Source organism: Odocoileus virginianus, chromosome 30, assembly GCF_023699985.2.
Source record: "Odocoileus virginianus isolate 20LAN1187 ecotype Illinois chromosome 30, Ovbor_1.2, whole genome shotgun sequence".
In the NCBI taxonomy this organism is placed as follows: Eukaryota; Metazoa; Chordata; class Mammalia; order Artiodactyla; family Cervidae; genus Odocoileus; species Odocoileus virginianus.
The window spans coordinates 12386717-12413484 of NC_069703.1; the positions used below are offsets into that span (position 1 = coordinate 12386717).

Sequence of the window (26768 nt, forward strand, 5' to 3'; positions counted from 1 at the left end):
TTAATAAGGGCCTAAAATAGGCTGACTTGAAGAAACTGAGTGAATCTAAAAGTAGGCTAACAACAATATGAATGGGACAAGTCACAGAAAAAGAAATGCAGATGGCTTTTAAACATATCCTCACACATAAGAGAAATGAAAATACAACTACTGTAGCTTGTGTTGGGAGAAAATTCAGAAACTTGGCACTGCATTCTTTGATGATACTAAAGAAAGTTACATTCATATATTGTTGGTAGAAATGGGAAATCAACCCCTTGAAGGGGAAGTTGGCACAGTCTCACTTAATCCAGAGATCCTACTAAAGGAATTTATTCTGAAGGTATAGGCCGCATATGTTCAGTAGCAAAATATTGGAAATAATTGAGATGTCCAGTAAGGGACTGGTAGACTCGCACATCCAGACCCTGAAGAGTTAGGGAGCTGTGAAGGGGCTCTCTCCACTGTTAATGACTTCATCTCCGGGGCATGTTAACCTGAAAAAAACGGGGGGAAGATACACACTAATCTCCATGACAGAAGCAGGAGAAACGACATGCATTTGCTTATTAAAGAAGAAAAAGGAAGAACACTAGGAGAAATGCTTGCCCTTGGGTACTCTTATCCTCTTTCCTTTAGTGGGTGGCCTGACTCAATGATATGAGTTTGCACAAACAGAATCGTGTAGGACTGGGAAGCCTGGTGTGCTGCAGTCCATGGAGTTGCAAAGTCAGACACAACTTAGTGACTGAACAACAACAAAGCACTATTTATTTAAGATGTTATTTGGCTGAGGGTGATAAGTGGACATCAGTTTTCCTATGAAATGCTAAATGTCCACTTTTGGCTTTTGAGTTAATTTGTGAAAGCTTTGATGTGTCATTTATTATGCTTTATATAGTGTATCCCCTCATGGATTGCAGCCTTGTCATGGTGAAGGGGCTTGTGTAACTCAGTGAAGCTATAGTGTATAGATTGCTCTTGAATTTCATTTGATTCTTATCATGTTCTGAGTTAGGCAGTGTAGGGATTCTTCTCTGAGGTATAGAATTGTCCAAGGTTTTACTCATTTTTAAAACCTTGATAGATCAGGACTATAAATTCCATATACATGACATTTAGGAATAAAATTTATTGATGACATTTTGTGCTCTGCTTTGAAATACTACCTTTTTTCTCACCCCTTTTAAAAAAATTGTTTATTTTTAGGGTATTGAAGTAATAAAACTTCTAAGAGTTAAAACAGAAACATTGCATAATGTGAAATGAAATCACCATAGCTTGCAACCCAGAAAGGTTCTTAAAAGTCCAAGAAGCCTGAGCTAAGTACTGTTTAGAAATACATAAAGCCAGCTATACTTACCTGTATATCATCTCTTGGTCATCATCATTACAGCATTCGATTGAGGATTAAGGTAAGGCAGGACTGAGAACCAAGTCAGAGGCAAGTTGAGAAGCAGTTTGGAAGCCAGGTTGGTCAGAAGCTGGGGAAGCAGGTCAGTTGAGGGGGTTGCAGGAGCATGCTGTGTGCCCTCTGGTGAGACAGCCCAGGTCAGCATTGGCTGGCAAGAACCGCTTGGCTAGGGTGTAAAGTGTGGACTCAGATGAAATCACCAGATGACTGTAAGACATGAAGTGTATTATTATTAGCCATAAAACTAATATACTGTACTACTAGGGATGATAGGGCAGTTCAGTAAATGGAGTAAACCTTTAAGTAAACTGGAGCCCAGAAGTTGGCCCAGAAAATGCTGACAGTCCTGTTTAATTGCAATATATTAAGTGAAGAACTAAAGAGCCTCTTGATGAAGATGAAAGAGGAGAGTGAAAAAGTTGGCTTAAAGCTCAACATTCAGAAAACTAAGATCATGGCATCCAATCCCATCACTTCATGACAAATAGATGTGGAAACAGTGGCTGACTTTATTTTTCTGAGCTCCAAAATCACTGCAGATGGTGATTGCAGCCATGAAATTAAAAGACGCTTGCTGCTTAGAAGGAAGGTTATGACCAACCTAGACAGCATACTAAAAAGCAGAGACATTACTTTGCCAACAAAGGTCCGTCTAGTCAAGGCCATGGTTTTTCAGTGGTCATGTATGGATGTGAGAGTTGGACTATACAGAAAGCTGAGCGCTGAAGAATTGATGCTTTTGAACTGTGATGTTGGAGAAGACTCTTGAGAGTCCCTTGAACTGCAAGGAGATCCAACCAGTCCATCCTAAAGGAGATCAGTCCTGGGTGTTCATTGGACGGACTGATGTTGAAGCTGAAACTCCATTACTTTGGCCACCTGATGTGAAGAGCTGACTCATTTGAAAAGACCCTGATGCTGGGAAAGATTGAGGGCAGGCAGAGAAGGGGATGACAGAGGATAAGATGGTTGGATGGCATCACCAACACAATGCACAAGGGTTTGGGTGGATTCCGGGAGTTGGTGATGGACAGGGAGGCCTGGCATGCAGCGATTCATGGGATTGCAAAGAGTCAGACTCGACTGACTGAACTGAACTGAACTGAAGTCAGTGTGTTGGCATTAGTCTCCTGTCACATGATTTCTTGGTCACTACCCTCTCTCTGATATTTTGACAGGGAAAAATCATTTATTGACAGTTTGACAGCATAATTTTAACACTTTTAGGCTTCGGTAATGCATTTTGTTCTAAGTTGCCTTTATTTTCATATTTTTAACATCTGCAATTGAGATGGATCTCATGATTTATAGAATGTTAGGTTGGAGGAAAAGTAATGTTCAGTGACCTGGTATTTTACAGGTTTCCTCCTGGGAGTGTTTATATTAAGACCTGAACTTAATTTTTTTTAGTCATCCTTTTTCCACATAAGTCTATCATGCTGTCAAGTAAGTTGGAATTTAAATTGGTAATATAAAAGTGATGGGTCTTAAAATATAACTTTAATGATAACCCCTAATCATCAGCTCAAGAATATTTCTCCTGGGTTAAAACATTCTTTATTAAAGATTGCTAAAGAAATAATTTTAGGAAGAATTCACATATAAAATGCACAGTAATTTCTCAAAATACCTTAAACATTACTGTGTGTGCTTGTTGTGGGAGAGGGGCTGAGGGGAAGGGTGGGTGGTAATGCTTTGCTTCAGAGTTGACAGTCTTACCTTTGTGACAGTGAAGAGTACAGTATATTTTTTTCATCGTCTCCTTAGACTCTTGGCAAAACAGTTAATGGAGCATGTAGAAATATTGTGTGTATGTATGAGTTTACTGTCTAATGGCTTACCTGTCAAGTCTATTATAAAATAGTGATGTAGTTTTCACTGGCAAAAAGTGCAAGTTGTATAGAAAATTGTTATATAGGCTGTAAACAGAAGATTAATATTTTCTGAAAACCTCATGCAAATTGACAGCAGTAAGGCCCTGGTATGTTTAGTATGTATGAATGATAGGCAGCTCACCAAAGTGGAAATGATGCTGATAATTATGGGAAAGTAGTAAAAATTGTGTAATCGAGAGAAATACAGATTAGATAATACAGTGCTGTTCCTTATTTCTATTAGTAGGACTTCCTCCTGCCCCTCAACTATACAGAGAAGGGGCAGGAACTAAAACTGTCATGATTGGTAGTATTATACATTAATGTGGCCCCACCTTCTTCAGGAAGCAGTTTAGCACTGTACCTTGAGCCATGAAAATGATCTAACCTTTTGGCTTAGACATCCCACTTTTGAAGATCTTTGCTAAGGAGATAAAACCATTATTTATTTAAAAAGCTGTGTAACAATAGATGAAAAGTTTCCTCATCAAAGAATAGAACGTTGTAAGTACCTAAACCCCAACAATAGGGGATTGGCCAAGTACAGTACAGGAATAACGCTTGATGGGCTGTTGTGTATTTATTAAACTAAATATGCAACAGTCAGATGTAGAAGGGTTGTTAGTAACAAGAAGACATAACTTATACACTAATTAGAGCTTTTTCTAATGTATAAGGAAAACAACTAAAAGTAAGGGTTGTAAATCTGTGGGTTAATTTTTAAATAGGGTCATTTTGGCTCATGCAAATTTTTGTTCATGACATTTGTTAAAGGAATGAGCAAGTGACTTTTACCTTTCCCCACCTTCATTGTGATCATCAGTACTGCTGGTTAACCAGGTCTCTTTCAGTTACAAGTTTGAGAAAATGTCTCAGAATAGCTTAAATTAATATATATATATATATATATATATAGACTTTTATATAACTGGACTTGAATGAGTAAATTAAGCAGTACTTCACCCAGGAGTTTAATGACCTCACAGCCTGTCTCAGTTCTGCTCTCCTCTATTGATCTCTCCTGAAAAGCCTTTCCCCTCATGATGGCAAGAGGAGTGTCCAGCAGCTCCAGACTAGCTAACGATCCTAGGGGACAACTCTGCCTTTTTCTGCTTCTTGGGAAGTTCCAGGAAAGCTGTGATCTATCAGCCAGTTCTGGGTCATGTGCCCACCCTTGAAACCTCTAGGGTAGGGTAGGGGGAGTGCCAGCTCTTTTCTGATCACTTGGGCAGGTTTGCTTTTTTCCTGCATGTTGTCATTTCCTTTATCCCAGTCTTCTTGCTTTCTGTATATAGATCTGTAGTAGCACATCATAGCATACCTGTAGCACATCCTGGTTTGGCTCGGGGGTGGGGGTGGGGGGTGGTGTGTGTGTATGTGTTAAAGCTTGCTTCTCTTTGATCCTGACACTTATTTTTCCTGGACTTCCATTGACTCTTGTTAAATTTTACCATTCCATAAACCCTGATGAAAAATATGGCTACTTTGCAAGCATTTCTGCTTATTTTTTAGATTCCAGTGTAGTCTGTTCACTTTCTGGTACAGGTAAGTAGTCATGAATCCTTTCAGAAGCCTTAGGTCGAAAGTCTCTGCCTGTCAACTTTGTGTATAACTGAAATAACTTATTTTCCCAGTGTCCCACTTTTCAAATATGTAGGGGGGAAAAAACTTTAAAATAATTTTATGGGTCTTTTACATAAAACTGTTGAGTAGAATATTTTCTCCAAAAACAGCTTAATAAACTCCAAATGCAGTGAAGGAATTTTCACGAAGAACAAAGCAGTCGGTTTAGCTATGTAAATTTATAGTGCTGGCAGTAACATTAAAATTCCCATTAAACCAGGAAGTCCCAAATTACTATTCATGCAAAATTCTTTCTTTGGGGAAGAAAAGGATTCTAGGTAGATAACATTTGTGAAATGCTGGGTTAGACAGAATTCACTATGGGGCTGGTTAGTTTTTACTTATTTATTTTTTTCATTTATTTTTATTAGTTGGAGGCTAATTACTTTACAATATTGTAGTAGTTTTTGCCATACGGGATGGGGAACACATGGTTAGTTTTTAATATATCAATGTATATATTCTTTTGATTCTCAGGGATAATGTGTAAATCACGTTGACCACCAAAGTCCCCTTTAAAAATAGGCCAATTATTGTGTGGTTTGGGAAATACTGCCTTAACTGTTGCTCTTTAAAAATCTTGGTCCAGTTTCTTAAAAGATTGTTTAATTGGTTTGAGGTGGACTTCACTGAGTAACTGCCCATAGGGCTTTTATGTTTGTTTTAAACAACAACCTTACTGTCCAGCGTGGCAGCTTGTGCTTGCTTGATATTTCTGCCTAAATAGAAGACTGTCCCACCTTGGTGCAAGGTGAACTGTCAGCAGACCCACCTTTTTTATGTAGGTATGGGCAAAATTTTTTTCAAGCAGCCCTTTGATGTGCTCCAGGAAGTACTCTTACTGAAGCCCTCTATTAATCATGCAGCATGAAAGGAAGAAGTGAGAATTTAGCTTTGGAAATAGAGGGCAAAGTTAAAACTCACTATCCTGGAAGTGTTCCTATGGATCAGAACATTGAACTCTTACGTAATCCTCTTTAATCTGCCATGATGAATAGCCCCTAGATAAACGGCAGCCAACTAAATGAGTTCGTTTGTTGAGTGTAGTTGGAATTAGCCATTAGATTGTCTGAAGAACATTTGCCAAAAGCAGCTCATTTGGTTATAGCATATTTGATTGATTGAGCTGGTATCTGATAGTAATTGACTACAGCATAACTTGCTTCTTGAGACTTCCTCAAATGTGCTAGTAATGTCAGCTTAAAGAGAGGTGACTGAATTTTTAATCAGTAAGTAGGAGGGGGATCACATACATGATTCGCCTAAAAGTGGCATACATTAGGTGCAAGTTAAAAAAAAAAAAAGCCTAAGACATAGCCCTGGTTTTATTCCACATGTATGGAGAATTTCTACAATTTTTCTGTTTCCCAATAGAATTTTTATATTGTTGCCTTTATTACAGTTTCCTTCTTGTCATTACTAAACGCTCTTCTTAAGACTATTAAACTTGATTAAAATCAACGTGTAGCTGTTTTAAAAGTCATGTCTTTTTCTACTCAACTAAATTGTCACACCTTTTTCTCTTTTTCCTGTGCAGACTTAGCTTTGGAATCAAACCCTTCTGACCACCCAAGGGCAAGCACAATTTTCCTGAGCAAATCTCAAACGGACGGTAAGACAGTGTTTCTCCCCCCTGAGAAAAAGATTGAAAACTGTTTTTGTTTTGTGTATTATGGGAAGATACAGAAAAATACTTAGAATGGTTTAAATTTTTTTTTTCATATGTGATAATATTTTAATATGTGATGTTTTATTTTAATATGTGATGATACATTTTTCATTTAGGTGTCACTGTTTTAATGAGGAGAAACACTTAGACCATCTGTTTAAAAACTGCTATTTCTTTATCAACAGTCAGCTTGGCACATGATTTAGTTGTGGTCTGTTTTTCTCTGCTACTTTGTCCTTTTCCTTTTGCTCCAAGAGCACATGAGTTAAAGATGAATGATATGGTTTAGGTCACAGTTAGGTTTTCATAATCAGTTGTTATGTATGGGAATCGAGTCTTGTGATTTTGGCACCATATTGCACAGTGCTCAACCAGGTGAACCTCTCTCACATCCAGATTGATGTGAATTTTTAAGTTCTTTTAAAAGTTCTTATAAGAACTTTTACCTCTTCAAAGTTCTCTCATCCTGATGTAGTGCTGGGCCAGGGTAATCAGACCAGTGTGCCTGCCATATGGGATTTTCCAGAAGGTTATCCTCAGTATGGGAAACCTTGTGTACATTTCTGGTGTCCTGCTTGTTTTAAGATGAGAATCAGAAGTTTTTGCACTCCTGCTTGTCTTGCCTGCTTGTCTTCCTTAATATATGTTAAATCCTAGTTTATTTGCTAAAAAGCCATATATGATGAGGTTTTTCGGTTGTTTATGAGAGCAGGAATACCAGAAGTGAACGTTCTATAATATTTGAAGTAATGCAGCACAGTAAAAAATAGAGGGTTCTTTTCCTCTTTTATTTTCATTAGATTACTGGTTTTTATCAAAGGGTCTGTCTCAGGAACAGCCAGATGGAAGAGGGCCAGGCGTGGGGGCAGGGCCCAGAGTGCACCACATGTTCTCCAACCTGGGAGCTCCTGGGGTTTCTAGTTTGCATTTTCTTAAAGTGTGTGTACTTTGTCTTGAGGCAGTTATTTTTAGTTAGGATTACTGTATTTCTCAGTCTTTTCCAGAGTCATGAGCTGCTCACACTGTAGAGGGACGGTGGAGAGAGTAAAAGAAACACTATCCCACGCCCCTGTCTCTCCTCAGTCTAAAGGAATTCGTGCTTGTGATGCCATGGGAAAGTGTGTGGCCTGAGATCCTCTTTGAGCTTATATTCTTCTGGCCTTTGTTGGAGCAAAACAGTTCTATGTACTGTCGATGTATGTTCAGTGAGGTCAGCACACGTGTTAAAATTTATAGATTACTTTCCAGTGTGTAAAGAACCTGTATTTTTTAAGTTGGGTGTTTGAGTAGGTGACCAATAAGTGGTTCAGGATGCTTCCAGAGACACGGGTGCTTGACCAGAAACTGGAACTTAGAGTTGTCATCTGTTAATCTTGGTGACTAAAGTACATGTAGAACTAGAAAATACTACATACTGTGCAGCTGGTAAATTTTTTTATTAGCTAAATATCTTACCTGCTTTGTCCTTTTCTTTTGTAAATGGAGAGTCTTTGATTTGTACCTAATACAGAGTATCTGTTAGTATTAGTCAAATAGTAAAACTAAGTTTTTAGATATTATTTATAGGATTCATTTTGCTGGGTGGTTTAAATTATATATTTTGTTGGAAATTATTTTAAAAAATAGAATGAAATTTTAACTCATTGTGTATATTGGTAATCCATCAGATAATTAGTGACTTATTTTTCTATGGTATTTGAATTGGAATTCATCAGTTAATTTTTTTTATTCTTAGTGCGAGAAAAGAGGAAGAGCAACCATTTAAACCATGTAAGTAAATAGTTGAAAAGTTAAGAAATCAATAGTTCGATTAATTAAAAGCATGTCTGCCATGATTCCTAAAAAGTATGATGGATCCAATACTGTTAGCATTGACCTCTTATTTATAAATTTTCTGAATCTCTAGTTCCTAATTATCAAGTATATTCAGAAAGGTTTTTGACTTAGTAGTTTCCTTTTTTTTTTTTTTTTCAAGGGTCCTGACATTTAAGTTAAATTTCAATAATATGGTTATAGTATAAAGATCTACCTTAAATTCTTTTGCCTTAAATTTTTTATCTTAGTTTTTAACCAAAGTAATAAAAGTGTAATAGGTAATTTAATTTTTAGCACCGTCCATTGACTTCTTGGCACAACAGGTAAAAGCTTAACTTCCTCGTCCACCGTGATTTTATTTCCCTCCTTCTGTTCCCTTTACATGCACCAGTTTTTATTAAATCAGAATCACTGTTTACATTATTATGACTAAGCAAGTATTGTTCATTGCTGAGCCATATAGTTCTCTGTGTCACCTCCTTGTACACCTTTCATTCTTTTTCTTCAATATTAATGAAATCTGAGCACTTCTACACTTTTCAGGATAATCCAATTCTGCTTTTTCTAGCAAACATGATCTCACACAGCCAAACATAGTTGAGTAGCTCCCTGGCCAGTCTCCCTGTTTTCACATTCTTCATTTTTTTTTTGTGGAATTAATTTCCTGACTATATTCACTTGCCTGTTTTCTAATAGCTATTTTTTCCCCCAAATGTTGTAACATTTGTCACATGCCTATCAAAAATATTTACCATCCACAAAACCACATCTGTTCCATTTCTTCTTGGAGACACTCTTCGCCAGCCTTTTGTCTTCCTACTCCCTACATACTAATGTTTCCTGGACTGGCTCTGTGCCTGTTTTCCTGGGATATCTGTGTGAAGTCACCTGGGATCTCACATCACTGCTCTCTCGAGTTGGATCCCCTATGTCCTAGATTCTGTTTCCCTCTATCTTGTTATACTCCCTTGTTTTACTGGAGCACATTTTCCTGCAAAAAGGCACATGGGCAAAAATTTTATAAAGGCCTAGCCTCTGTGAAACTCCTTCTATTTGATTAAGTGTAGAATTCTAGGTTGAAACTAATTTTTGCAGTTTTAGAGACATTTCCCTCTTGTCTTCTCATTTACAGTGTTGCTCTTAAATCTGTTGAATTTGATACATTGTATATTACCAAGTTAGTCTTTTCTCCATTCCTTCCTCCTGTGGAACCTTGTAGTACCCTCTGTCTTTGTGGGGTTTTGAAATTTCATAACATGGTTTGGTATAGACCTTGTCACTCTACTGGGGCCTTTAAACACGCAGAACATCTTTTCTTCTAGTGAATTTTTTTGTGTGCTTCTTTGGTATTTTCTATTTTTTTTCTTTTGGATTCCTGTTAGTCAGATGTTGAAAATTTTAGAGCAATATTTCTGCACAGATTTTTTTCCCCTCCTGTTTTCCGTTTTGTCTTCTTGTCCTACTTCATGGAGGTTTCCTTGACTCTGCTCTAATCCTTCTATTGAATATATTGTTTTGTCTACCTTATTTTTATAAAGTTCTCTTCCATCCTTTCATTCTTTTTTTCACTGATGCAATTTCTCATCTTTCTGTAGATGTTGAAGATTTTTTTTTAAAGTTTTTATTTGCTCCTGGATTTTTATCATTCCCATCGATTTCCTTCTTCCTGCTTTGATCTGTGACTTCTTGGAGGTTTCCCTCAAATATGTGATGGTCCCTCACTCTCTGTTAAAATCTAATTGGAAGCATCACTTTGCTAACTCATTAACTGTTAGACCTCACTGCACGGATTTGGTGACCACGCCTCTGAATTTTGAACCTGCCTTGGGTTCTATAAGACAGATTGGTTTTGTTCCTGGCGCAGTCACTCTGTAGGTTCCAAGGTTGTGCTTCCTCTGTTCTGCCGTGAGTTACCACTCCTTTATCTCATTTTTTCATCTTTCAAACATCAAAAATCATCTGCAGTTTATCCTGTCTTGGGTATGGCTTTTTTAAAAAATACTTTTATCTCTAATGAGATGATATCTTTGAAAGGGGGAAAAGAAGTAGATTTGTGGTAGTCCACTCAAAGTTGGATTTATACTTTGAATGTAAATTCTAAGTTTAAAAGTTTTAATTCAGTATAATTAATGATACTGATTCAGACAATACTTTCTGTAATACCTACAATTAGAATACTGTACATTTCTACTAAGGCCTTGATTAAGAATCCTAGTCAAACTCCTCATCCTGCCACATTGTACATTAATGTGCAGTAATGTAGATGGAGTAGTTTACACTAATGCACTTTTGTTGCTAAGTCAGACATGACTCTTTTGCAACCCCAGGGACTGTATCCCACCAGGCTCCCCTGTCCATGGACTTTTAGGCAAGAATACTGGAGTGGGTTGCTATTTCCTTCTCCAGGGGATCTTCCCAACTGAGGGATCAAACCTGTGTCTCGTGCATTGGCAGGTGGATTCTTTATCCACTGAGCCACCAGGGAAGCCCCACACTAATGCATAGAGTATTACAAAATTTTAAGTTAGAGTCTTAATAATTATTAATAAACACATCTAAAGCTTGTGGAAAGGGGAGGAAAAAAGTGAATTTCAACTTAATTTTTTTGATGGGTTAAACTCAGAGGCAATAGGTAGGATGGGAAGATTCACTGGGTGGGGGCAGAATTTCAACAGGTGCTTGACTTTTAATGATAAGTTTTGGGGGGGATTGTTACTTATTAGTCTTCCATTCCAGTATGATGATTTTCTAGTCTTTGCCATTAAGCCTGAAGTCTACTAAGTAAGCCTTTTCCCTTCTTGTAAAGATTGTAAGAGTCCATCTGTTCTGTCCTTAGCTCTGAATGAAGGGAAATGCTCTTCTTCATTGAACATTAGACTATCAGTGGGTGGGTTTTGCTGTTTGATTTTTGTATTTCCATTTTATATCATTAATCTTTGTCAGTGTAGTTTATTGAGGTTTTGAGCCAGCGATGATAAGGCCTTAATCATAAAGGATAGTTACTTAAATTTTAAAGTGAGATTAGGGGAAAGTAACCTGTTGGCAGCTTGATACATCCAGGCTTTGCTCAGAGGCTTTAATTCTGCCATCCTTTAGTGAATAGTAGATGCCAAAAGTTTGAATCACTTCAGGAGTAGGCCTGGAGAAGTGTTCACTTTTTCCTTGGTAGGGTCTAGCCAGTAGTCTGTAGGTTGCTGATAGATTAAATGAGCACCCATAGTCTGTAGGGCCACGTCTGATTAAACTTCTTAAATGTTTCAGCAGTAATATTTCCAAAGATAAACAGATATAATTCATAATAAAGAAAAAGTTTTAATAGAGAAAAATGGGATAAATGCCACCCAAAGCTCTACAAACTAGTCTATATTTTGGTGCATTTTCTTACTATTTTTATTCCCCTCATAGATTTTATAGTCAGAACTGACTTTTACTATATGTAATGTGTCATACTCTTAATAGTGGTGACCTTTTAAAAGATAACTTCATTTAGAATATAACTGTTTTAATGAATGTTCAGTTTTCATGCTGTGTCTCTTTTGAGATTCTAAAATTACACATTAACCAGATAGCTTAAGGAATATATGAGTTTCAGTTTAAATCATTTCTAGCTTGAAGGAGAAATTCTTCCAAATAGTGGTACTTTTCAGGTATGTTATGTCTAGAACTTTTTGTTAATAAGGAGTAAGTGGCCTTGCCATAAAATATCTGAAACAAGCAAAACTGTGGCTTATACACCCATTTGGATAGTTCTTATCATTGGCTACTGGCAATGTTTATTTAAATGCTCTGTATTTTAAAAAATATTGACTAGATTTTCTTCTTGTTTCACCTTTGACGCGTTTGTGGAGGACACTGATAGAGTGTGACAGCGTGGTGAAAACTATATTAATAGGAGGAAGGAAGGCTCATCTGAATTAGTAAACAAAACCCAACAAAACCAAGTGTTAAAACTGTTTGTGTTCTGTGGTATTAAAAAATGCTATTACTCAGAGCTACTGACAGTGACTGGGATTTGATTATTGGCCTTTACTTAAAGGAAGAGAATTGTCCTAACATAGTTCAGGCTATTTTAGTATTTGACTATGGCTGTGTTTTTGGGCTCTTCACAAATAAATGGATACTTCTAAAGTGTTTTAAAGGTAGTTTATTCTCTAGAGGGTCTGACAAAGTTCATTGTCACCTATCCAGCACCACTGCAGATAGTTCCAATGTGTATCATTAGCATGATTTACCATTCAGTTGTAATCTATCTTAAATAATTGGTCAAATGCTTGTTGAGTCCTCATTTGTCCCAGATTCTGTGCTCAGCAGCTGGAGGAGGAGCAGTAAGAATCTTCTGTCACCTGGAGGAGCTTGCTTGCTTACTTAGGAGGGGGATACCAGGCAAGCAGTTGAGACCATGTGACAAGTGGTGAAATAGAGGTGTTAAGTGTGCAGAAAGGTAGACGTTTGGTGGTGTGGCTGCTGGCTGAGGTTTGCTGGAGGTCGATGGGGTCAAGCTTGCTGGGACAAGGAGGAAGAAGCAGCCACTGCAGGCAGAGAGCAGAATGCGCAAGGCAGCAGAGTGCCATGATGAGTGTCAGGTAACATGTAGAGTAGAATTAATAAAACTGTGAGATGAGTGGAAAGTATTCTCTGAGGCCCTCCCTTGCATAATATAATGGCAGTCTTACTTAACCATGAAGTGAGAAGTAAATTCTCAGAGCTGCTTTGTCTGTTTCTTGGCTGTGAGAGAATCTTAAAGCTGTACCCTTTCATCCTCCAGATAAGGAAACTGAGGCTCAAAGAGATCTGTGGCCTCCAGGTTACTAGTGATAGAGCAGCCCTGGCATGCCCAGCCTCTGATTCAAAAACGCTTGTTTCCTCACACTGTCTCCCAAACTAATACATTTATGATTGGCGTTCATTTACTGCAATGAAATGCTCTCACATCAATATTATATAAAGCGCTGCGTTTTATTGTAGTAAATGAATAGAAATAGAAATCTCCACTGCATTTCATTGCTTAAGGAAGAAACACTGAAGTCTTATTAAAAGCTTTCTACATTATTATAAAGGCAATTTATAATAGGTGCTTGCCAGGTTCATTTGTGGGTCCTTTTTCAAGAGCAGCAGTTTATACCACATTTCTCAGATCTTGCCTGTGGAAGTTAGAGTACAGAGGTTTCCCATGGAGCTGCACCTGATGCAACACTCAGCAGTTCATGGAGTGTAAGGAAAATCTTAATGCTTTATCGTTTGACATTTTAACCAAGGAAAAAACACACTTTTATAGGTTTAACTTACTGTGACATTTTCTTCTATCTCCCTTCCCCTTCAGGTATCTCCAGGGCAGCTTACTAAAAAGTATAGCTCATGCTCAACCATATTTCTAGATGACAGCACAGTCAGCCAGCCTAATCTTAGAACCACAATAAAATGGTGAGTACAACTAGGTTGCCAAGGCTGAGTGGCAGACCCCTTCTTGCTGAAAGCATCCTCGCCATACATAATTTCATTCATTTGGTTTGTCCTTTTCAGTGATCAGGTTAAGAAACTGGTGTCAACTCTATGTTGGTTTCAAGGACCTCTAAATATGAGTCTTCAGTTCCCATTTTAATCATAGAGTACATGATAGAAGGGAAAGTCAGTTAGCAAGTAAGAAATCCCAGGAAAAATGTAAATCTCATTTGATGTATTTCTATTGTTAAGACACTGTTGAACATAATGAGAAACAGAGGTACCTTTTTATTGTACGTTTCTAGAAAAAAATTATTTCTTTATGAGTTGGGAGAGTCCTACAACAGTGTATGCTAGTTTGGAAGCTACCATTAGAAGAAGGAACAGCTTGTCCCCTACTGGCACCGAAGCGAATCTGCAGTTAAATTTAACTGGACTTGGTCAGATTTATCCCACCGTGCATTTTTTTTCTGCAGTATTTCTGTATGATAATACTTCCTCTCCCCCAAAGAGGTTGAAAATATATCAAAACCATTTTAAGGGGCATACTCTCAAGCTTAATTTCTCCATAGATGAAATTTGTTCAACTGAGATTTAACTTAATAGACACATTTAATTTTTTTTTTTAATTTTTGTTTATATATGTGTATCTCTAACACACTGTATCAATCAAAGCAGAGAACAAAAAAAGAGATGAAGTTTCAGAAACAAGGCTGTGGTCAGGCTTATACTTAAGAGGACACAAACAGCATTAGATGACGAAAATTATTCCTCAATTTCTGGAAACCCCTCACAGTCCACAATTGGAGATGCGCAGTTTAGAACGCCCTAATGATGGGAACGTTCAAGTTTATTTAAGAGAGAGAATTAAAAACCAAACAGGATGCAGACCTTCCTACCTCCCTTGGGGTTGTCCATGGAACATTAACTAATGTCTTCTTAGCATATGAATGTTGACTTTCCAGAACAGTTTGGGAAATGCTACTTGAAAATATTAGTATCCTTATCATTAATTTTACTTTTCTGTCTTAAAAATATAATTAGCTTATAAATTTAATTTCATTTTTAATGTGCAAGGCTTTTTATTTTTTAGCTATTTAAATGATCAGTAACTTCTAACTTTAATTAAAAACAACCAGTTCACAATCATAATAATGTAACTTTCTTATAATATTAGTTTCAGTCAAATCGTGTTTCAACAAAAACTGAGCCCCATTGCTCTTTGAAGTCCTGAGTTTTGGCACTTCTCTCGTAATCACTGAATGTTTTTATTCAGCCAAGACTCTAAATCTGGGGGTTAAAAACTACTCTCACGGTGGCTAGACTTATAGCTTCTTTTGAATTCAAAAGAGCCTGATGTTCCAGTATATATTTCAGAAGTAGTTTTAAAGTTTAACCTTGCTCAGACGAGTAGGTTTCGTGCTTTTTATTCTCAACCTAGTCTTAGTGTTTGGAAATACAGTAAATTTTTTTCTGATTAAGTTTTAAAAATGACCATTCAGCACATTCATTATTGATGAAATAAAGGTTTACTGAGAAAATTAATAGGGCAAATTGGCTTTTAGGAATGATTTTGAAAAATACCACAGGATTAGTTTTCATTGGGGTAGGTGAGCCTTATTAGAATCACTTATGCAACTTTTTCAAGATGTATGTCTCTGAACACATACATGAATTCCACCTTTCCTCCCTGCCCCCAAGACACAAGAGTCTGTGGGTCTATCTGCCTCTCTGTTTGTCCCTCTGTCTCTTTCTCTCTCACACACACCCCTTTTGACGAGCTGGGGAATGATGTGTGAGGCATGATTTCATAGACAAAAGCATCCTGAGATTCTGATCTTAACCCTGACTCATTCATTCCTAGACTTGGCTGCACGTTGCAGTCACCTGGGGAGCTTTAAATACAATCCTGTTGCCCAGGTTGTACCTAATGCAGTTAAATCAGAACTTTTTGAAGCAGAAGTCAGGCAGTGTTTAAAGTGTCCCGGGTGATCCGGTGTGCAGCTGACCTTGGGAACCACTCTCTGCTTCGAGGGTAGGAGAAAGAGAACTACTTCTGATAATTGGTGGGACCTTGAGTAAGTCAATTTTAAGCCTTGATTCTCTTATTTGTAAAATGGGTTAAGTGTTACATTAGGTTCAGTTGCCCTTTTTATCATGTAACTTTTAATTCTGTGACTTTAAAATCAATTTGAAGAAACTTTGAAGCACTATAGAAGTATCCATCTTTGATGTTAACAGTGTTACAGGCCTTTCTGCAAATGCTAAGATTCTATAGACAAGTTAACAAAATTCAGATTTGCCTTCTCTCTTATTTTGAGTTTCATTTTAGATACTGAGAACAAAGGGAAGCAAATAACTTAACCAGAGAACCCCTTAATTGCCTATTACACAGCATCTGTGAATAACTTAGGGCTATAGTAATGTAAAAAGTATCTGAGGACTTGTACCTGTTGGTTAGTTAATACTTTATTTAAAATAATGTGGAAATACCTGTCATTAATAGTGTATTGTGCTGCCTTATTAGCAGTGCTTATTTCAGGATAACTAGGCCTATCATCAATTTTGTGACTATAAAATTTTGCTATTAAATTTTCTAATAATTATGTGTGAAAGTGACTTTAAATCTATTTTATTTGATATGGAGCACTTGTATTACTTACTTTTAGAGAAATAATGGAAAATAGATGTGTTAGGGGGGTACCGAACTAAATCGACTGAAATGCAGTGCCTAACAAAAAGCCACACACACAAAATCTGCTATATGGCTTAATTTAACCACGTGGATAGATGGTGTAACTTGTATGGGATGAAATATTCTGTGCATAGAAGGACAAATGACTGGGGAAATCTATAATAATTTATATATTATAATAATCAGCCCATACATGTCTTCTAAGAGCACATCTACATTTTGGGTTTCCTAATTTTGCTAAAAGCCAAAGAACCTAAAACATGGGGATAGCACCTCTGGGTACTGCTCTGAATTAGAGGGTGTGGGGGCCACGGGGCATCTGGAAGGTCTTACCTCTCTGCCGACCCTTTAAAATGTCTTCAGGCCTAATGTGATAGAAACCAATTATTACAATATTTTTTTTTCCTCCACAGTGTGACCTTAGCAATATATTACCACATAAAGAACAGGTGAGCTCTTTTAAAACCTGACTTGTTATTCCAGCTAATTAATTTACACAGTATCAAGTTTAGTGTTAATAACTATAGACAGTATTAGAGTAAGCTTTTACTGTTAGAGTGCTTTTATTACAGTATTGAGTTGAATCATTTATTTTTATTTTGGGACTCTTCTTTTTTTTTTTTTTTTTTTTTCATTTATTTTTATTAGTTGGAGGCTAATTACTTTAGAATATTGTAGTGGTATTTGTCATACATTGACATGAATCAGCCGTGGATTTACATTTATTCCCCATCCTGATCCCCCCTCCCACCTCTGTCTCTATCTGATCCCTCTGGGTCTTTTTTTATGTGGTTTATATGGATATTTACTGTATTAGAAATTGAAGTTGAAAATTTAAAAAATTAAAGCAGGCTTTCCTTAGCACTGCTGAAGCTTTGAGCTGGATGAGGCTTGCTTTGGTGTGGGGTGCCGCCCTGTGCGTCGCAGAGCATTTAGCAGCACCCCAGCCTCTGCTCGGTAGGTGCAAGTAAGGTGTTCTGCTTCTCTCCACATGAGGACACGAAAACTGTCTCCTGAGGGATGAGATCACCATCTGACTGGGGACCCCAGTGTTTAACATAAGTCATTATTTAATGAAAAATAACCATTTTCCACAACAAAATAGTGGAGAGGAAAGTATCTCATTAATAGGAGACAGTTGATTTTCATGTCAATACTGTCTTCAGTCATTTGCTTTGAAGAAGTAATATGAAGATCCAGCCACATGCAGATATATAATTGGGAAAAGGTGAATTTTTAAAGCCTTGAGATAATTTAACATATTCTTTGATACTGTCCCCAAAATCCACATGTGCTAGTTTATTAAATTAGTTAAGATGGAGTTCCAAGTCATTATCAGTGAACTTGAAGTAGATACTATGTTAAATTAATGCCCATTGATCTGTCATGCATACTGAGTGGATCTTTTTATTTGTACATGATTTTATAATATTTTGCATTGTCATTTGCAAAGTATTGGTTCACGTGTCCTTAAACAGTGTCAAAAACTCACTCTTGTTAGTATCACTACCAGTCTTATTGGAAAAGTCTTTAAGTATTGAGAAATCAAGCTCACCATAAATAAAGCTCACACTGGAAGGTACAAGTTTTCCAAAAATCCTAATATTTTTAGCATGATGGTTTGAATTTTATCATTGGCAACAAATAGTTTAGAGTTTTCTTTGAAGTGACAGGCTCACCTTGTTCATTTTTGAAAAAATGACTGTCAGTTGGTGTTTCATGAAAAAAGTGGTTTAAATATGATGTTCTAGGGGGAAAAAAGTGACTTGATTACCAGTAAGTTACAAGTGCTCTTCCTTAGCACAGCCATATTTCAGTACATACAAATGCTTAATGCATACTTTCCACTTGCTCAGAATATGAAGAAGAAGAGTAAAGGTTTAAGAACACTTAATTTTTACTCTTTCATCAAGGATGTTCTTAAGTGAAGCAGATTTTTTACATTCATTTGGCCAGGAATAACTGAATGACTTCTAATTTAGTTTCATACCACTGTGTTGATTCACACTCAGAAATGAGCAAGTTAAGTGTCAAACAGTGTAAAGGCAGGTGATATCTTGGTATTCTTATAAAAAACAGTTTTGACCTCTTGGACTTACAGGCTTTCTGAGGAGGGGCCAGGGGAGATTCCCAGAGGCCCATAGACCACATTTGCAGAACTGCTGTTTAAATGGGCACAGTGTAGTAGTGTGGTGGAATTTAAAATAAAAAGCCTGGTCTCTCTTAAAAGACAATTAACATTTTTAACTCAAACTATTTAAGAGAGACAAGAAGAAATAAACAATAAGAATATAATATAAAGAACAAAAGGGTGTGGAGACAAGAAAAAAGCATGAATGTCATATTTACATTCATTGAAGTTAGAAGACTATTGCCCACTACTACCACTTTATAAAATGTTCTTGTATATTCCATTGTGAGGTTAGTGAAGTGGAAATGTATTGGTCTACGAACATTGCCTGTTAGAAGACAGGCAGGAAAAGGCAGCTCTGGCTGGTTGTAGAAGAGATTTCATGCAACTTGGTATGCTGAGTATAAAATAGGTTAGAAGACCTTTCTAAGGGCAGAATCCAAGAGAATATGTAAAACTGTTTGCTTTATTAAGGTTAAGCTTCCTCTACTCCTCTCTCTACTTTTAGCAGATACTTTACTAAGCTAGTAACTCCTGAATTAATTTTTAAAATACCCATTCTTATTTTATAGAGATGCCAATAGATCCTTGGATATTTTTGATGAGAGATCACATCCACTCACAGTAAGTGTCACTTTTATTGAAGGTGTATTTTTCTCTTATTACAGTTGTGTTTATTTCATGCTGATTTGCTTTGAAATTAATTACTAGAAGAAAATTACTGCCTCCAGCTCAAAGCCAAGATTGTCTTCCTTTAAGTCTTCTTCCCCTACCCCATGTTATGTCTAGTCATTTTACCAAAGGCATGTTGTGTCAGGGGTGTGACTGATAAGAACCGAGTTACGCTTTGTATGACGAGTGAGCAGGTAAGTAAACATACCCAAGTAACAGAAAATGGAGCTTTTTAAAGGATGATTTTCCATAGCATCACACAGTATAAACATTTCCTAACAAATATGTAAGACCTCTAAGGAGAAAATTTAAAAACTGTTTAAATTTTAAACTAATTAAAATGATAGGGTTTAAAAATTGACTTCTGCAGGTGCTCAGTAGACACATGTGACTGCTGTGTAAGAGAGCACACTCTTAGAACCTCTGGTTACAGGACACTGGAAAGGTGTTTTCATAGTTGACTGCAGAAAAGCGTGATGACGTACAATGATCAGCAAGACTTTTGAGCCTAAAAAGTCTTTGCATTTGGTTAGAGTTCTTTGGGGAAGAAGGTGAAAATACATTTTCTGAGGTTGTGCTTGCATTTTTCTTTAATGAATGGTAGTGAGTATTGAATCACTATGGTACTTTAGGATCCCATTGTTTATATTTAAAAGACTACAAGACATGTCACCTAGTCAAAATTATTTTAAGTAGCATGTAGGCCCACGTGTAAAGATTGCTGTCTTGAGGGTACTTCTAAGTATTTTTCTTCAGTGGATACTTAATATTGTGTTTTTTCTTCTTTCAGCGAGAAAAGGTTCCGGAGGAGTACTTTAAGCATGATCCTGAACACAAATTCATTTACAGATTTGTTCGTACTCTTTTCAGTGCCGCCCAGCTGACTGCTGAATGTGCAATAGTGACTTTGGTAATATATTTTTCTCTTAATAGAAGCATCTCTAGAAATTTTTTTCTTGTACAGAAGGTATGGGCCTGTTTTTCAAATGAAAGTAGGTTCCTGAAATGATCATCAGAACTTTATTAAAGAGAAATGTATCAAAAAGAAGTAAAACACACAGATTTGAGCGTTAGTAATCATCATGATTTAAAATGTTGCCATTGCTTTTCTCATCACAAAACAATTGGTGTTAAAGGCAGCAGGAGAGACTTCTGGTTTCTCCTTCCACAGCTCAGGACGCATGCACACACAGTGCACACAGGTACGCACCGGCAAAGTGTGCTGGGTGGTAGGATGCAGGCGATCACTGAACTTCCTGGTCCACGGCAGGTGTCGATTCAGTGTGTTTCTGAGTCTCAGGCTGTGTTGCCTAGGCATTGTGATGTGTGTCTTGATTGAGACCGACTGCCTTCACCTCCCTGTCCTTGGACGATAGTGTTAACCGTCTCTACTATCCTCTGGTGCCTGCGTGTGAAGGTACCCAGGCCTGGGGTGTCAGTAGTGTTTGGAAAGGCTTTACTCAAGTTAGCCTGCCAAGCTCCAGCTATGTGAGGACCTTTCTGTCATCCATACTGAATTCCTATGGTAAGATTTTATCATTTGAATAATATATCATATTCAGCTGAGAGGTAGTTGGGATTGCCTAACTCCTCCCTATAGCAAACCTATAGGGGAAAGTCAGCTGCATGGTCTGAAGGGAGGGCATACGTCCACCACTGCCTGCGCCCCTGCAGGCAGAGTGTAGGAGAGGAGGCTTCCCCTCAGTGGGCCCCGGGTCCGACACAGGCCTTTTCTTGGAGCTGCGAGCCAGTTACCGTGCTTAGTTAGCATGTGCTTGAGAGGCAGGAGTGGCGCTGGCAGGTGGAGAGCTGGGAAATGCAGGCGGGAGAGAGTATGTGGGTTGGAAGAGGGACATTTCTTTGTAGACAAGTTAAGCCCGATGGACCTGTGAGACAGCAGAGTGACAGTGTCTAGCAGTCATTTGACTGTATGGGATTGGAGCCTGAAGCTGAGCAAGAGGCAGGGAATTACGTGTAGCTGTTCAAATGCAGAGGAAGTACGTTAAATAAAAGTTGAGGAGAAGATAGATCTGTGGAAACTATCAGCACTTACAGGACACATCCCCAGAGGAGTGGCCGGAGTGGTAGGAAACCCAGGAGAGAATCAGAAGAGATGCCAGGAGAGCTTGAAGAAGGAGAGCATGGTGCACATGCTGAGTGCTGCCAAGGAGTTCCTTAGGGCATGAATATGCACCAGATGCCTGCCTGTGTCACGGTTCTGAGTGCTGGGCATAGAGGAGAGTTCTTGCCTTTCTGAGGTAAGTATAGCAGACGTACGGGTTTTTGTTTTTCCTTAGTTTTTGTTGGAGTGTGGTTGATTTACAGTGTGTGTAAGTATCAGGTGTACTGCAGAGTGTAAGGCTTTTTAAAATGACTGTTTTTAAAAAGATGACTATTTGAAGTGGTAGTGAAAGCTAGAGAGAGAGAGCAAGGTAGAGGGATGGAGAGATTAGAGGGGCTCCCCTGGTGGCTCAGACAGGAAGCAGTCTGCTTGCAGTGCAGGAGACTCGGGTTCCATCCCTGGTTTGGGAAGATCCCCTGGAGAAGGGAGTGGCAACCCACTGCAGTATTCTTGCCTGGAGAATTCCCCATGGACAGAGGAGCCAGATGGGTCCATGGCGTCAGAGAGTCAGACACGACTGAGCGACTTAACGCGTGCATGCTAGAAAGACCAGGAAGAGCCTCTTTACAGAGGTGAGATCTGAACCAGGACCTGGCTGGACTGAGGAAGATGAGATACCACAGGCAGGGGGCAGAGCACAAGGCACAGACAGGAACAGGTTCTGTGTTGAGGGATCAGCAAGGTGCCACTGTGATGAGAATAGGGAATGAGGGAAAGCACAGGTGATGAGGTCACAGAAGGACATGGCATCTCACACAGGGCCTTGTAACTAGCAGGCCACAGAAGTGACCTGTTTGATGGGAGAGCCCTGGCAGATGTTGAGCAGGCCCGTGAAGTGCACTTACTCTGAGAGGCTCTTCTGGCTGCTCTGGGGAGAACAGACTGTGGTTGGCGGTCAGTGGAAGCAGAGAAGTTAGGAGGCAATGGCAGTGATAGAAGCCAGAAGTGACGGACAGAAGAGCAGATCCGGCAGGTGACCATTGAAAGTGGAGATAAGAATTCCCAAAAGATGGGAGTGAGATAACTCTTTGGTCCTAGCAGCCAGGCGTGTGGCAGGGTCTCTCATCTCTGAGGGCAGGCCTGGGGAGTAGGGTGCTGTGATGAAGAGCTCTGGCTGTTTGTCATGAAGGCAGCAGTGACCATGCCTCAGTAGTTTCAGCGGGGCAGTGGCGGCCAGGGGCAGACTAAATGGGCTAAGGAGAGGATGGGTCATGAGGAGCCAGTGTCAGAACATTTCCTGAGGGAAGTGTTCTAAGGGGTGGTGACGGATGGGCTGAGAACATGTAAGAGAACATTGGAGAAAATATCTGACAGAGGGGGGTGGATCAAGAAGAGATGAATTGTGGGAACAGTGTTCTGCAGAAATGAGAGGTGGGACTGACTTCATTCATAGAAGAGTTAGCTTCAGGGAAAAGAAACAGATGTCACTTCCACTGAGACAGGAGGGCAAGTGGTGTAAATGAGACCAGGTTTGCCTTTAGTGAAATTGAGGGACTGCCGCTAAGGTTGAACTGCCTCTATCAGTGCCATAAAGTAGAGGGGCGGACCCTGTGGAGACGTTCTTAGAGAGTACTGGCGCTTGCGGAGTTCGCTGGGGGGTGGAGGCAGAAGTTCACTAACGGTATATAATCTCAGTAACTGTTTGAAAGACAATTGAGTTTGGAGAGCTTCGGCAGATTGGAGATGTCAATCTGATAACGGGACGTTTTTCTTTTTGTCAAATGGCATATATTCTCTTCGGCAGAGGTAACACCATCACAACTTATGTCTTTAATCTTTACTCAGCTGTTAACTTGGTCTGGTTCTTTATAGAATAGCCATTTGACACATATAAAAGAAGCCATGAAGTCATCCCACAAACTACCTGGCAGATTTAGAGGAGCCCCAGGGATTCAGACACCGGCAGCTCTTAACCACCTTAGAACCAAAAAAATTGACTAAGTTGCAGAATATGTAAGACAAATGAATTATGAAATAATAGAGATGTGAAAAATAGGGGATATGAAAAAAAAGCTCTTTTTGTGCATGAATCTTCCTTAAAAAGGCACTAAATGTGGTAGGTAATGTAAAGCTGCTTTGTACTGCCTGTCCTGCTGTGCCACGCAGCAGCCACTGGGAGGCTCTCTTGACCACCAGTTACTATCTTCAAGTTCATCCTCTGAAGAGAAGATAAAGAACTGCTCAGTCTTACCAGAGTTTTACATACTCAAGCTTTACGTAAAATTGCCACGTACCCACCACCAGTATGGTAGGTACATTGCACACGGTAGGGACTCAAGCATTGAATTGAATCAATGCTGGGCTATATGTGCTGCCTTTTACAAGTATGAAGGTAATAACACAATGCCTGTCTTTAGAATGCTGAGATGTCCTTTCATTCCTGCGACCAAAATTGGGTTGGAAATTCACATGGGCAGAGTAGAAATACCAGACTAACAGAAATATCTGCCTTACAACTGTGACCTGGCCTTTGGCCTTGGCTGGCCAAGCAAAAGTCTCTGTAGAACCAAAGAATAAAAGACATGTTAAAAACAGATGAAAACTATCATTCCTAACAGTTCTTATCACAGCCCTTAAACTGAACTAAAATCAAAGATCAGTCCTCTACTTTTGCAGGTTTACTTAGAAAGGCTTTTAACTTATGCCGAGATCGACATTTGCCCCACTAACTGGAAAAGAATTGTTTTGGGAGCCATTCTTCTTGCCTCCAAGGTTTGGGACGATCAGGCTGTCTGGAATGTGGACTACTGCCAGATCCTGAAGGACATAACAGTTGAGGACATGTGAGTCTGTAAGGTTGCGGTGAACGCTCTAACCGTTTTCAGTGCCTTATTTGCTCCCATAAAGTTTACATCTTAAGAAATGTTACATTTTAAGAAAGGTTACATTGCACAGAAAGCTGAATTAGGTATAAATATAAAATTAGACTGCTTTCTGTCTAGCTGAAGTATAACCGTATGTATTTCCCATCATTAATTAGTTAAATCTTGGTGTGTTATTGTTGTAATATCCTGCTTGATAAATTGAAATTACTTTTTTGGTGGTTTTTGCCATTTTACAAGCTCACTACCAGAACAACATGATGCAGTAAATAACTTCACGTCTTTCTTAAGGTCGTCTACCAGGTCCAGTCTGTTTTTAAGAGACACATGTCTGGCCTTGGAAGTTAAGTGGTCACTGCTGATGTCTTAGCACCTCCAGACTACTGAGGTTATAACTTCAACTTGAGTCACACACTGTATATTTGTTTTTGTAGGTCTTTTCTTCTTTTGTAATCTGAGGTTGTCTCTAAGGTTCTGTTGTTACGGAAACCATGATGGTACAGATGACCAAATAGAAAGGTTTCAGATCTCTTGTTCTGTTTCCTCCGCTGTCAGGAGTGTTCCCCATGTTTAGAAATAGGTCTGCTGAGTTAGGAAACTCCTTTGTCTCAGGTAGCCCAGGAAGTGTCAGTGGGGCCTCACCCGGGGCACTCAGCAGCCACAGCGGTACTCGATGGGGCCTCGAGTTAACTAGGGGGGTTCCTCACAGATGGCACGCTCCCATGGGCATGAAACATCAGGCTCGCAGTCTGGCTGTGGGGAAGGGCCCCGAGGTGGGAGGCCGCAGGAGGCAGAGGAATTTGCAGCAGACTCTAGAAGTGCTCACTTGACAGCGAAAATGTCCTTGTGGGTGGCATTTAGGAACACGTAAAGGGGTACCTCTTTATTATGGTGAACAGCAGAGGACGATCAAGGTCATGGCAGGCAGTGGCAAGAGTTTGTTTTTGTTACCTTTGCCCCTGACTCTTAATTCAGAATTACCAAAGTGCATATTTACAACTGAAGCAAAGCAGCTTGTGACTAAGAGAAGGGACCAGTGATTGTTGATAGCTGTCAAAGTGGCTTTTGGTGAAAATGTCCACTTTGATGATAAAAAGTGTCATGGTGATATTGCTGGTAGCCACCTTAGTGTTATGGCAGATAATTCGAGATAAGTAGAAGTACTTTTGGAAGTTGTGGAAGCTAAAGTGACATTGAGCACCACTATCATCCATCTTTAAACTGGTTCCTTGAAGGAAGGAAAACGTGTAATCATAAACACCAGGTCTGCCAATGATGGCAGCTGAAATTTTCTCAGAACCTGCAACTAAGCTGACGGGGGCTCTGGGTCCAGTTACAGCATCAGAGAGCATGCAGGGAAGTGTGTGGGTGTTCATAGATGTGCGCCCAGCAGCACTGATGGCAGTGTCTAGCTACAGGAAGAAGCTAATTGTAAACAGCACTTTTCTGTGTAAAACAGAATCACCAGGAGCTGTGTTCGTAATAGGCTGCTTTTGTTTATGATCTTTGGAAACTAGAAAGCATTACAACCAAGTGTTCAAGTCACATTTGTCTCATCCCCCTGCTGTTGGCTGCTATTTGTAATGGTCTCATTTTGAGTCTAAATTGAAAAATTGGCATCTATCAGCTTTTCCTTAAAAGTTTTCTAACATCCATGTATCTTGTTTGAATATATTGAGCAGCTGCTGTTCAGAAAATTTGCTGTGCCTATAAATGGCATGCTCTTCAGTCATCTAGTCATTAAAAAAAAAAACGCAGAAGCGTATTCTGTAGTCCTAATGCTTTTTTCTTCAGTAAGTAAAGCTCTGTTAATAGACATGTTAATCCTATGAAGTACTGTATTTCCACACAATTAAAATGTATTAGTGGAAGAGAATATAAAAGGGATAGTGAAGTGCATTTATTCCTGTAGTAAATTAAGTCCTGATTAGCTGATTATCAAAACATTATCTGATTTACATTTCTATAGACTTATGGCCATATGAACAGGAAATTAATTTTGAAGGTAGGTTCAGTTAGGTTTAAAGTTCAACAAATGAGAAACCTCATTTCTGCTCCCACTCTGCTCTCCACGCAGGAGAACATCAAACATTTGATGACTTACCAGTGATAAAATATTAACACTTTAAAACTAGGAAACAAATATTTTGAAAAATAAGTCACTTTCATTTGGGTATTTATCATTTTTATATAATTAACTCTTTAAAGTGATTGCTGTGAAAGTGGTAAGACTTACTCTGATTTTGTTTACTTAAACAGACAAGCAAATGACTGTGTATGTTCCCATAGCAAAGACCTGCTCCCAGCACCCTACTTTTCCACTGCATTGAATTCGCCCCCTGCATGTGTATGCACCTTCTGTCCTAGTCAGGGCCGGCGGACGGAGCACAGGGGGAACTGCTCCATTGGGGTCATTGCTCAGGTGCATTTAGTCTAGCCAAGACGTCTTCCCTTAATCCTGCTGCCTCCCATAGCTTAAAAAGTGTATCCCATCCTGTCCCAGGAACACCTTC

At 38.9% G+C, this 26768-nt stretch overlaps 1 protein-coding gene across 2 annotated transcripts in view; it reads left to right on the top strand.

Moving 5' to 3' along the window:
* CCNYL1 (cyclin Y like 1) overlaps positions 1–26768 on the top strand; it is a 35705-nt gene that overhangs the window by 4899 nt on the left and 4038 nt on the right. The window contains exons 2-8 of one of the 2 annotated variants that reach the window (XM_070458543.1): positions 6428–6502; positions 8295–8329; positions 13695–13795; positions 16922–16957; positions 19212–19263; positions 20102–20221; positions 24050–24216. In XM_070458543.1, coding sequence (XP_070314644.1) covers positions 6428–6502; positions 8295–8329; positions 13695–13795; positions 16922–16957; positions 19212–19263; positions 20102–20221; positions 24050–24216 — 586 coding nt within the window. The remainder of the gene's footprint in view (positions 1–6427; positions 6503–8294; positions 8330–13694; positions 13796–16921; positions 16958–19211; positions 19264–20101; positions 20222–24049; positions 24217–26768) is intronic. The other variant, XM_070458544.1, reaches the window with a different exon arrangement.